The 12,566-nt window shown below is 33.2% G+C and overlaps 1 protein-coding gene across 4 annotated transcripts in view; it reads left to right on the top strand.

Annotated features, from left to right (window-relative positions):
• The window catches only part of Bap111 (Brahma associated protein 111kD), a 36,912-nt gene extending 27,906 nt beyond the window's left edge, over positions 1-9,006 (top strand). For all 4 annotated transcript variants that reach the window (XM_072529345.1, XM_072529343.1, XM_072529342.1 and 1 more), the window contains 6 exons: positions 3,436-3,710; positions 4,731-4,901; positions 5,013-5,297; positions 6,741-6,951; positions 7,012-7,398; positions 8,891-9,006. In XM_072529345.1, the coding sequence (XP_072385446.1) occupies positions 3,436-3,710; positions 4,731-4,901; positions 5,013-5,297; positions 6,741-6,951; positions 7,012-7,398; positions 8,891-8,922 (1,361 nt within the window). In that variant the 3' untranslated portion in view covers positions 8,923-9,006. The remainder of the gene's footprint in view (positions 1-3,435; positions 3,711-4,730; positions 4,902-5,012; positions 5,298-6,740; positions 6,952-7,011; positions 7,399-8,890) is intronic.
• The last annotated feature ends 3,560 nt before the right edge of the window (positions 9,007-12,566 follow it).

Genomic DNA, 12,566 nt, shown 5'->3' with positions numbered 1-12,566 from the left:
GCTTTCCGACGATTATGTTTGTGCGCATTCGTGAAAAGTACCTTGAAGATTCTCCACATCCATCTTACCCCAATTATACATAATTATTAATATTATCCAGGTTTAAGCTGAATGGCTGTCGTTTCGTCCAAGGGGAAAATTAACTCATTCCAGAAATCTGCGGTATCAGAAGGATTGTGCTCTAGGATGATCCTCACCGTGTTCTCGAATCCTAGGGGACCGGGTGTGCTGAATTATCTCCCATAAATCTTCTGACTATGCTGGGCGCCTATTACAATTATAACTATATATATATATATATATATATATATATATATATATATATATATATATATATATATATATATATATATATATATATATATATATATATACAGATTGAACGAATTTAAAACGGAACATACAATTTAATATATGTCTGTTTGAACTGCATTTGAAATAGTGGACCAATATAAAACTTGGACAAAAATCCATATCCGGTGATAGACATTGTATAAAATATCGTTCAACTATCTGTCTCCTTTAAAGGAAAGAGGAGCTTGCCTAATAGTCGGAGAGCCGAAATTTTGAACTGATCAGTAATATGACATTTCTCTATTGGAATATATTCATTGTAACTGGGTTAAGACTTTGCCTTACAGGCGGACGCCCCTCGTGGTACAGGGGGTGGCTATACAGGGATGAAGTTGTAATTTTTTTCGGAAAAATTAACGATCGATAATATGGCTGAAAATTTGCCCAGAGTAAGATCTTGGTATAACTAGACGAAATATTATAGGGCGGACGCGAGAGTTGATACATAAGGGGCGGCGGACAGGGGTGAAATTGAACTTTTTTGGGGAAAAATTAACGATAAGTAATATGTCCGCCATTTTCATGACTCATTATTTAGCCCCTAAAAACTCTAAATCCAAAAGAGCGGACAGCTGGGTTGGTACAGAGAGCCATAAAACGGGGTCAAATGTACCACTTGCCTGCGCATTTTAGGTCTCGGTAACAATTTTCAAACTGAATTTATTATGATATTTTTATACCGATTGATTTGAAAATTTGTATGCTCACTTCTGTTACTATTCTGAAAAGCGTCAAGTAAAGTTTTCCTCAAAATTTTTCAAAAAAATTTCCGTAAATGAAAATTTTCGTAATTTTTTCTCACTCTCATTGATGTCATCATCTTCGTTACTTTCACTTTCAATAATATCACATTCATTATCTGCTTCATTTTCAATCACTACTTCTCGAACTGATTCTGGCATCTGAGGTCCACTAAACCATTTGAATTTATATGTTTCATCTTCAAACTCCCAACCACGTTCTTCATCAATCAATTCTGTTGGTACTTTTTTATGAGCATTTGTCCAAATATTTGAAATATAATGGGCTCGCAGTAGATGTTGGTGTAATTCATCTTGACATAGTGGTAAGCTTGAAGTATCGGAATTTTTTAGTTTTTTTTTTTAAAGGCTCGTTCACATTATGCAACTTATACTGCCGGTTAAATAGTGAAAATCTGACATCGTTTACTTTTCTTTTTGGAATTGTTCTCGTCAGTCATGTTCCCTATAAGTGACATATGAAAGTTTCTAAGGTTTCAAAAACTTCATTACAATCGAAGTCATTTTCACCAAGTTGGATAAAAGCATCTTGATTCTTATTACATTTAGCGCATGTGTCGAGAATTACTGATCTAAATGGAACGCGCATCATTATTATTTTAATATTTTAAAATAATAATGATGCAAAATTAATGTCCAAACAGAATTTGTAAAATTATAATTAACTAATAAAAAAAAAATTCAATCAATTTAAAAGTTAAAAAAAATATTGAAAATATCTACAAAGTAAATTTCAAAACTTAAAAAATTGATAATTCAACTATTAAATTGATTTTTATTAATAATTATTTGTAAAATGTTAAAGAAATTCTACAAATTGAATTTTACCTATTGATAAATAGAAATAATATATTTTGTATTTGATTATTAATGTAATAATAAATCAAATTTTTCTTATATCTGAACAACCATTATTTATGCAATATAAATTTAAAAACCTTTTTATTGTAATAAAAAATAAACAAATGTACTATTTGTTATACCAAAAATATTTAATAGTTAACATTATAAAATTACTTTAATTTAATAAAATATCAAACATTTATTCAATTAAAAATTAATTCGTAAAATATTTATATTTAAGAAAAAAATGTGATTTGTAAAGTAAATATGACTTTAGTTTGAAAAAAAAACATTATCATAATATCATTTTAAAACTACAAAATATTCTATAAAAGATTCAGACGATGACGTAGAGTTTTATCAAATGTTTTTGAAAAGTTTTTCTAAATTTTTTTTTCTTATTGGAAAAATCGTTTGAAATTTTTGGAAAAAAATCATGGTACCTATAACTTACAGAAAATGGAAAGGATTCCACAAATTAGATTTTACCTCAAAAAATTACAAAAATTTTCATTTACGGAAATTTTTTTGGAAAATTTTGAGGAAAACTCTACTTGACGCTTCCCAGAATAGTAACAGAAGTGAGCATACAAATTTTCAAATCAATCGGTATAAAAATATCATAATAAAATCAGTTTGAAAATTGTTACCGAGACCTAAAATGCGCAGGCAAGTGGTACATTTGACCCCGTTTTATGGCTCTCTGTACCAACCCAGCTGTCCGCCCTTTTGGATTTAGCGTTTTTAGGGGCTAAATAATGAGCCACGAAAATGGCGGACATATTACTTATCGTTAATTTTTCCCCAAAAAATTGCAATTTCACCCCTGTCCGCCACCCCTTATGTATCCACTCTCGGGTCCGCCCTTTGGGATTTCGTCTAGTTATACCAAGATCTTACTCTGGACAAATTTTCAGCCATATTATCGATCGTTAATTTTTCCGAAAAAAATGACAACTTCATCCCTGTATAGCCACCCCCTGTACCACGAGGGGCGTCCGCCTGTAAGGCAAAGTCTTAACCCAGTTACAATGAATATATTCCAATAGAGAAATGTCATATTACTGATCAGTTCAAAATCTCGGCTCTATCTCTTGGACTATAAGGAAGCGATAAGTGGTTTGACAGTATAATAACTGCTTGTGTCGTCTAGTTTTTTCAGTGATTCTAGGCAACCTATTTGGGTGGAGTTTTGACTTGTTCTTGAATGAATTCAGAATCCAGCAGCCCGCTGAAGTATTGGATTTTTATAATATAATTATTTGACAACCTTTTGTTGGCCAACCACCTAAAGCGGAGTTGAGCCGAAATACATTGATTTCTTATGTTCCGTTTTAAATTCGTTCAATCTGTATATATATATATATATATATATATATATATATATATATATATATATATATATATATATATATATATATATATATATAAAAATCGAGTAATTACTTCGCATTTAAATTATTAATGTATTTATTAGATCAAGATGATGGATACTCAGTGAAACATGTGGCGTATGCCAGATACTCGAGGAATCACCGTCTGATTAACGAAATATTTTCTGAAAGTGTCGTACCAGATGTTAGATCAGTTGTTACAACTGGTCGTATGCAAGTATTGAAGCGACAGGTTCAGTCGCTGACGATGCATCAGAAAAAGTTGGAAGCCGAATTACAGCAGATCGAAGAGAAATTCGAAGCCAAGAAGAGAAAATTTATTGAGAGCAGTGAACAGTTTCAAGAAGAACTTAAAAAAGTACGTATGACTTAAGTTATTTGCTATAAGAATTACGAATTTTATATGAATATATGATTATCTGTTATCAATATCTTGTAATTTGATTTACTGAAAATATATTCTCGGGTTTTCCTTGTGCCTCGATTTTTTTTTTGTCTTAAGTCGTTTTTTGTGTTGTTGCTTGTTCGGTTTTTTGCAACCGTGATATATTTAGAACTTCAGATTTTTTTGAAGTGAATACTTCTTATCAGTCGGTATGTCCTTATGTTTTTGCACGGGTGCGAATAAATCTCACACGAGTGACCGAGACGCTTGCAGATATATATATATATATATATATATATATATATATATATATATATATATATATATATATATATATATATCAAGTGGTGATTCTTGAGGATGCAGTCAGTCTATTTGGCCCACAAGACAAAGAAAACTCTTTGACTTACTGTCAAGCTTTCGAATTTATTTTAATTCTTTTTCAAGACATCTGTAAACAAATCAATATAAAAATTATCTAGTTATAATGATGTCTTGAAAAAGAATTAAAATAAATCCGAAAGCTTGACAGTAAGTGAAAGAGTTTTCTTTGTCTTGTGGGCTAAATAGACTGACTGCATCCTTAAGAATCACCACTTGATATTTAAATGAACAGTTAATAATACCACCATCGTGTTATCCGTGCGATCAAATCAAATCTGCGTTGACTTATTAAAGATTGTTCCCATATTATGTAACACGGCATCTCTTATAGTCTTTTCTAACTCTATATTGAAGAGGAAACAAGCAAGCGTGTGTCCCTGTCGAACCTGCAAATGTCTTATCGTCTCGATCTTATAGCTTTCGTCGGTAGAGTACACTAAAAATGTGCTTCTTGTAATTTTTAAAGATTAATGATTGGGTACCATCAGGTGTGTTCTCGATAGAGTTTCTTATGTTTGAATTAAAGAACTTCTGTTCGTTTTATTCTTTTTATTATTTGCTTTAAATTACTGACACGAATGGCGATTATCGAGTTTTTTTAAATTTTAGCACTGCAAGCCAGCTGTAGATGAAGATACCTTCCAGAAGATGGTTGAAAGGCAATATGATATAATAAAGAGAGATAAGAACAAAACTCAAGATGATCATAAAATAAAGACAGAGGAAAATGGCCACGTTACTTCTCCTACTACTCAGGAAAATGGGAGTAATCAATCTGAAGTAGGTTTATATTACATTTGGTTTTAATTATGTACATGCAACACAAACCTTTTTTATTTCGATATAATTTGTTAGTTGTATATCTTGAAAATGCGAATATTTTCTCAACAGCCCATGGAACAAGACCAAACCGACAAAATGGACCAATCTCAAGGTCCTGCTGCACCAGCCGTGACAAACGGTCCCTCACCACCCCAAGCGGAAAAAACAACAATGGACCATCCCCAACAGTCTCCCCACCCAGTTGGCCCACCACACTATGCCCACCCTTCAGCTGCTCATCCAGAACACCATCAACCACCACCACCACCCACACAATCTATGCATTCTGCACACGAACCTTCACCACCTCACAGTAGTGGAAATATGCACCCACATGCTCCACCACCACATCAGGTTAGTTTATTTTTGGGAAGGGATACCCTAAAGAAGCATATTTTTAATTAAAAGGGGTTTTCGCAATTTTGAAACTAATTTTAAAATAATTTAATGATGTGTTACAAAGTAAAGTGGATTTAAATAAGGAGCACAAAATGTGTGGTCCAAAATAGGAGGATGCCAATTTACGATCGCTAACTTTATTGGATAACTAACCAAGAGACAAATTCTAATTAGAGTAGGATATGAAACTGAATACTTTTGGGCAGAATACTGTAGGCACTTCCACAGAATGACATGTATTACTACATCTATTAACTTTCTGATATCCAAGATCTAAGTCCTTTCAGTTATAAATCGAAGTTGAATAGATCATTGATTGATGGCGATACAAAAAAATTACATGTTTAAAACAGAAAGTCGGGCTGGATATAGGATTTAAGTATTTAATATTCAGAGCCGGATGAGAACTAGAGAAGCTGTGTTCAGTTTACTAGTTTTGGTTTTATAAACTTTGTAAAAGCATTTGATAGAATAATACACAACCTATTATTACAATGTTTGCAAGTCGATTTAGATGGACAGGACATTAAGTTGCTGAGAAACTTTTACTGGAACGAAAACGCTAGAATTAAGATCGAAGGTTCTACATCGGCAGAGTTAGAGATTAGAAGAGGAGTTAGATGTGTTTTATCATCCCTGCTGTTATCTGTATTACGAGTTTCTATTTAAAAAGGCAGAGGAGAATTTCAAGGACGGAGTCGAGGTGAACGGCGTAAATATCAACAATATCAGATACGCCGATGATACGTTGTTGAATGCGGATTCCAACGTAGATATCATCTATCACCAAGTTTTAACTTATGCCCAGAAAAAAAAAGGTTACAGCACCATCAAGATATTCATTATTTGATATAATTTTTCTGTATAAACGTTGATATAAAGTTTTTAAATGGCTAAAAATTGGTTAAAAAATTCTTATAGTAAAAATATATATTTTTGTTTGTTTGTTAGTCTATACTTAAAATAATCAGTGGTTTATTAAAACTATAAATTTTCTATTCAGCAAACTATAGAAAATTTTCGAATTTTTCTGATAGAAGATTATAAAATTCTTATGCCAACACAGAAAAAGGTGTCCTATATCTTAAAACGTTATTTTTAAAACTTTTTTTCGCAAATTTTCATTTATATGCCAAGAATCAGGATATCAGCAAACCTAAAAACGAGTTATCTCCTTCAACATATTATATTAATGTACCTAAGTCAGTAATAACCATGTATCTTTTTAACGATCTCATTTTATGTGGATCTTTTATACAAAAATTAGTACGCATACTAGCGCCTACTAACAAATGCCACAGATAACTGTAAATTACAATCGTTTTTCACTGCATACTAACTATATACTATTAAACTTAGGCTTACTCATATACTTAATTTGTTTACAAACATTTTTAGTCTGGTACGCCACATCATCCACCACAACAACCGCCACCGGGAGGACCTCCTTTAAACGTGCCACCACAAGGTCCACACGGTCCCATGCCTCCTCATATGCAGCAAACTCCAGCTCACCCGCCTTCGCCTCAAGGACCACCACCACATCAGAATCCGATGATGCCACCTTCACAGGTCCCTCAACAATATTCTCAGCAGTATCCGCCGCAAGGTATATAAAATTAAGGTGGCCTGTTTGTATTTCTTTTAACTGTACATATGAAAATTCCAGGACCAAATCCGCAGTCGGTACCTTTGCCACCTAGACCACCTCATCCAGGCTACCCAGGTTATCCACCGCAACAGCAACCCTATCCTCATCCACAAGGTGGATATCCACCACCGGGTCCACCTCCACCGGGCGGTCAATATCCTCCACATCCCGGATATTATCATCAACAATATCCGCAGTATCCTCCACATGCTGGTGGTAGACCTGGCCCTGGTCATCCTTATCCAGGAAGTCCCGGTCCACATGGAGGTCCACCTTCAGCCGAGGGTCAACCACTACCGCCACCTCCCCAAGATGGACAAATGTATGGTTCCCCCCAAGCAGGACCAGGATCTGCAGAAGCTGAACGAAGTCAGGGATCGGAAGATGGCGATGATGGAAAGATGGGTAACTAGTTTACTTATATAGTATTAACAAAATGCATACACTTCAATTAAAACAGTTCTCAATTCACGTCATATTTCCTTTGATTCCATATTTCGAACCTAGCATGACAAATTATGATTAGTTAGATTTTATTAGTAAACGACTGACATAACACAATTTACATTTTATGTAATGACATCGTATCCAAAATTATAATAATTAAACTTGTTTGTCACTTTGTTCTTGTGTGTTTTTATGTTTGTTTATTACACGTATGCATGATGAGCATATGTAATAAAGTGTAGGAAAGTACTTACGTACTGATTATAACACAAATCAACACTTGTTCACCACGAGTGCTCTCGAGTAAGACGAATGGTAAAAAATGAACGTTTATATTTATTAAAAAAAAACACAAGTAGTTTGGATGAAAAATTTAAGTAAATAATAACAATAATTCGGACATTTCATTTATTCTTACTTAAGTAATGTTTCACTTCCATGCCATCACGAGAGTCTTTCTGGAGATATTCGAAATCTCATCAAACGTTCGGTTGAAAATATCCACGTTTCTTTTAAAGTACCCAATAATTTGGGTCAACACATATCTAATTCTAAAGATCCCATCAATTATATGAACCGTAGTGGTGTTTATAGACTAAAATGTTCAGATTGTGATGCCACCTGCATAGGAAGAACATGTAGATCTTTGTCTTCACGCTCTCTAGAGCACACAAAACGAGAAAACATCTCTACTTTCTCTCAACATCTAAAAGAACATAACCGCACCCTCAATATCCCAGAAGATGTATCACTTATCCACTTCTTTTCGACACAACTAATCTTCTCACAACATTTTAAAACATCACATTTTTCATTTTTCTTTTTAATTTTCATTTTTCTTTTTACTTACATTTAATAGAGCCACTGCAACCATTCTATTTTTGCAGCTCTTACACGTCAGGTCTATATACACCAATAGCAATAGCCTATCAACTTTTTCTACCCACCTCAAGCTCGTGAACTTATAACTTATCCTTTTTACATTTCTCATGTATCTAGTGTTGCTTTATAACAGATAGGGCCTTTTCTCCTTAAGTTATAAGCTTAGTCTACCTATCACAAAACCACTCACATATCTGTTTAAACAAGATCATCACCTTTTCATCCTTTCCATCCCTCATCTTATTTCACTTACCCATATAGCTCCCTCATTATTTGGTTTTGGAGACCCCAGCCTCCCGTATTGTCTTTCCTCTTCTCACAACTTTTTAAAATTACTCATTCTCTCTTTTTTACTTAAATTTAACAGAGCCACCTACAAACATTCTACTTTTGCAGTTCTTACATATCTTGTCAATATACAACAACAGTTTATTAACTCTGTCTACCCACTTTAAGCTCATGAACTTATAACTTATGCTCTAGATTTTTTTTAATTATCTGATCATTCACTATTATTACAGATAATGTACTTACTGTCTATCTGTTTTTAATTATATATATTTTTCAGATTATCGAAATGTAGAAAAGGATGAAAAATAAGTACAGAACATAATAGGCAAGGAAGCAGATTTTTATATGGCATTTTAGTTACTAAACATTTGTAATAAATTACTTTTAGATTAATGACTTTGTTTTATTTCTTTTTATGCGCTCGATTACAAAAATGGTAAGAGTTTGTAAGGTGAAATGTTTACATAAACCTGCAATATTGTGAACTATAGAGAAAGATTAATTTTTCCCTGGAGGTAAAGTTCTAAAAACATATTTGGACTTAAATATTAACTGAGAACACGCGTGTGATGATGTTGGAAAAACATCATTTGGTCAAGAATTAAATCTCTAATTGATTGTTCATTGTACAAATTGATCGAGCTCCTCTTGGTATGTAGATGTCATGGGAATGCTTAATACTATAATCTAGTCAGAAATAGATCCCGGAGATCTTCTGATCAGATCTCCGGGAAGAACAGTTTTGAGTTTATCAAAAAATAATAAACTGAAGTGCAGAAAGAAGATCTGCACATGGGATATCAAACCCTTATACAAAGCAGGGAAAATCCACAATGCAATACAGGAGATGAAGAGAATGCATATTGAAATCATGTAAATAGCTGAAATGAGATGTCCAGATTCTCGAGAAACACAAGTGGAATATCACAAGGTATACTACTCGGGAAAAAGTGAGGAATCACTTGAATATGGAGTCAGGAGTAATCGTATCACCCAAGGTTGCCAAATGAGTTACAAACTTTACTCCAATATCAGAAATAGTGATGTTACTACAAGTACAAGCCAACGTCATCCAAGTTTATATGCTCCCATTGCAGACAAAGAGGAGTAAGAAGCAATTGAGTTTTATCAGAAAATCAACAGAATCATTCAGAAAATTCCATGATAGGAAGTTCTCATTATTATGGGAGATTTTAATGCCAAGCTTGGAGCTACATCGGAGCACATGTACTTGGAGTCAGAAACGAGAGAGACCTAGAAAAATTCGCAGAAAACTCAACTAGTTTTCATTCTTCTAATTACCATCTTAAAAGCTGCACACGTGGAAATATCCTCAAGGAAAACCCGGGAGTGTTATTAGAAATCAATTAAATTACATTTGAATAAATAGAAGATTCCGAAACAGCTTCACATCTGTCAAGACATCAGGGAGCAGACTTGGAGATAGACCACGTTCCACTGGTGGGAGTATTCAGAGTAAAACTCAAAAGAGTGCAGAAAGGGAAACAACAGTCATACGACATACATATACTGAAAGACTAATACTAAAATGGGGGTCTACGTTAAACGAGCGATTAGAAACTGCGATTAGAGACGAATCGAACAAAGATTAAACAGATACAGAAATAGTTGAAAATGTAAATAAAAACAAAGCCAGATAAATTAATCAAGAAAAAATCAAGTACATAATCAAATCATGACACAGTAAAATAAGAACGTGGAAAGAAACTTGAAGACCAAAGAGATAACACCTTTGTTTTTAAATGCTGGAACAAGAATATTGCCGCAGGAAGTTTATTCTGCAATAACACAGCTAAAGGGTGGTAAAGCAGCAGGACTCGAGAATGTACAAGAAAAACTAGTATTCATATCAATAATGAGTAAGATACTCATTAACAGATACAACTCTGGAGAAATACCAACAGAATAGCTGAAGTTTGAGTTTATTGCACTTGAATCATGAATCATCTAAAACTCTTCCTAAAGGTAATCCATAAGTAAATTGCGACACATACGCATATTTGGTTGATTGTGAAAAAGCGGTAATTATTCAGTAAGCCGGAACGCCTCAAAAATGCCCAATTTTTTGTGGACTGGAAAAAAGTAAAAAAAAACCTCAAATTTTAATGTTTTCTTTGCTGTAAACTAGTAAAAGTGCACAAAAAATGTATAGTGAACCAACAAAAATTTACATAAAAAGCAAAGGAAAGTGTATATACATGTCTTAATAAAAAAACGTAACTATTAAATATCACTGTTTTTACTGTTAAATTATGAAAAAATGCGTAAAATTGTTTAAAATAATCAAGATTTTTAATATTCCAAAACAATATGGCGGCCAAGCGCAAGAAGTTAAATGTTATGTACATTTGACATTGTTGCCAGTTTTAACCTTTAAAAGATTTAAAAATTTCATGAAATTACTTACCTTAATAAATAGGTGGATGCAATCTTAATAACCACGTGCAAAACTAGTATTAGCATAAAATTTCATATTTTTCTTTACATTTTACTATTAAAAATGTAAACCAAATCTAACCTAACACTGGTAAAAAAAAGCAGTAATAAGAATAAAATGTTATAATATAATTAAAAATCAAAATTTTTATATTTCATAAGAAAACATGACAATAAAACTAATCCAACGTAACCAAATCTAACCTAACGCTGGTAAAAAAGCAGTAATAAGAATAAAATTTTGTAATATAATTAAAAATCAAAATTTTTATTTTTCATAAGAAAACATGATAATAAACGTAAAGTAACGTAACCAAATCTATCTTGACCCTTGTAAAAAAGCTATAATTTTCAGTTAAAAGTAGGTATTAATAAAATGTTATTTTAATGTCCAATTTTAAGCTAATTATGTCCAAAAAAATTTATTTTTCATTAGAAAACATAATTTTGAATAACTATGGCAAAACTGGTTAAAATTACCCTTCGGGTAATAATATATAATAGTAATAAATGGCGGTGGCTTTCAAAAATCGGTCATATTTTAAATGGAAATTACATAAAAAAGAACGTTTTCCACCTAATAAAAATCATTGCACAATCATTAGTAAGTGAAGCAGAATTCATTGATATAAATTTCATCTCCGGAGACATCGTTCCGGCTTATTACACTAGTACCAAGCGGGTGATTGAGTACTGCATAACAAGATAATTCAAATACTAAAAGAAACAGGAATTGACAAACAAAATCTGAAAATAATTAGAAACCTTTACTAGATCAATCTCTCACAAGATCTCCTGGCAGAAAGAAATCACAGTTCTCAAAGTTATTAAAGATGGCCCTGTCAACAAATGGACCTTCTGAAGATCACCGACAGAAGAACTTGGACGCAGTGTACGAGTTTGCCAACTTAATATAGAAGGCATACGTAAAGCAAAATGCCAAATTCTACACAAATTATTAAAAGAAAACGATATTGACCTGATCGCAATACAAGGAACATATACCAATTGAGTTCAAGAGGACAAATCCCAGGATATGATTTACTTGGTGCTACCCACGATAGAGTATACAGTGTACCCATATATACACAGGCATAAGAAATGCAGAAAAGCGTTAACTTCCACTTCTACCAACAACAACATCTACACGGTAACTGAAAATCGGCGATATCACAAAGGCTAATATTTATAAGCCCCCTACTCTGACCTGGCCTACACATGTTCTTAGTCCCTACGAAAACCCAGCCATATACGTAGGGGATTTTAACAATCACCATGAGATGTGGAAGTACTCTGAACATGAACAAAAATGGCCCGTTTCTTTTGGAGTAGTCAGAAGAACATGGTATCCACCTCCTTTTCGATGCCAAGGATAGATGCACTTTTAGGCACAGGGAGTATAACCCCGATCTTGGTTTTCTTATCACTGACAACAAATGGCACCCTCTACTAGCATCAAGAATGGTCATGTCCGATTTTCCCCATAGCCAACAGCG

The sequence above is a fragment of the Diabrotica undecimpunctata genome, chromosome 4, assembly GCF_040954645.1.
Source record: "Diabrotica undecimpunctata isolate CICGRU chromosome 4, icDiaUnde3, whole genome shotgun sequence".
NCBI lineage: Eukaryota > Metazoa > Arthropoda > Insecta > Coleoptera > Chrysomelidae > Diabrotica > Diabrotica undecimpunctata.
The sequence above is the reverse complement of the archived record's forward strand: the minus strand, read 5'-3'. Positions and strand labels throughout refer to the sequence as shown.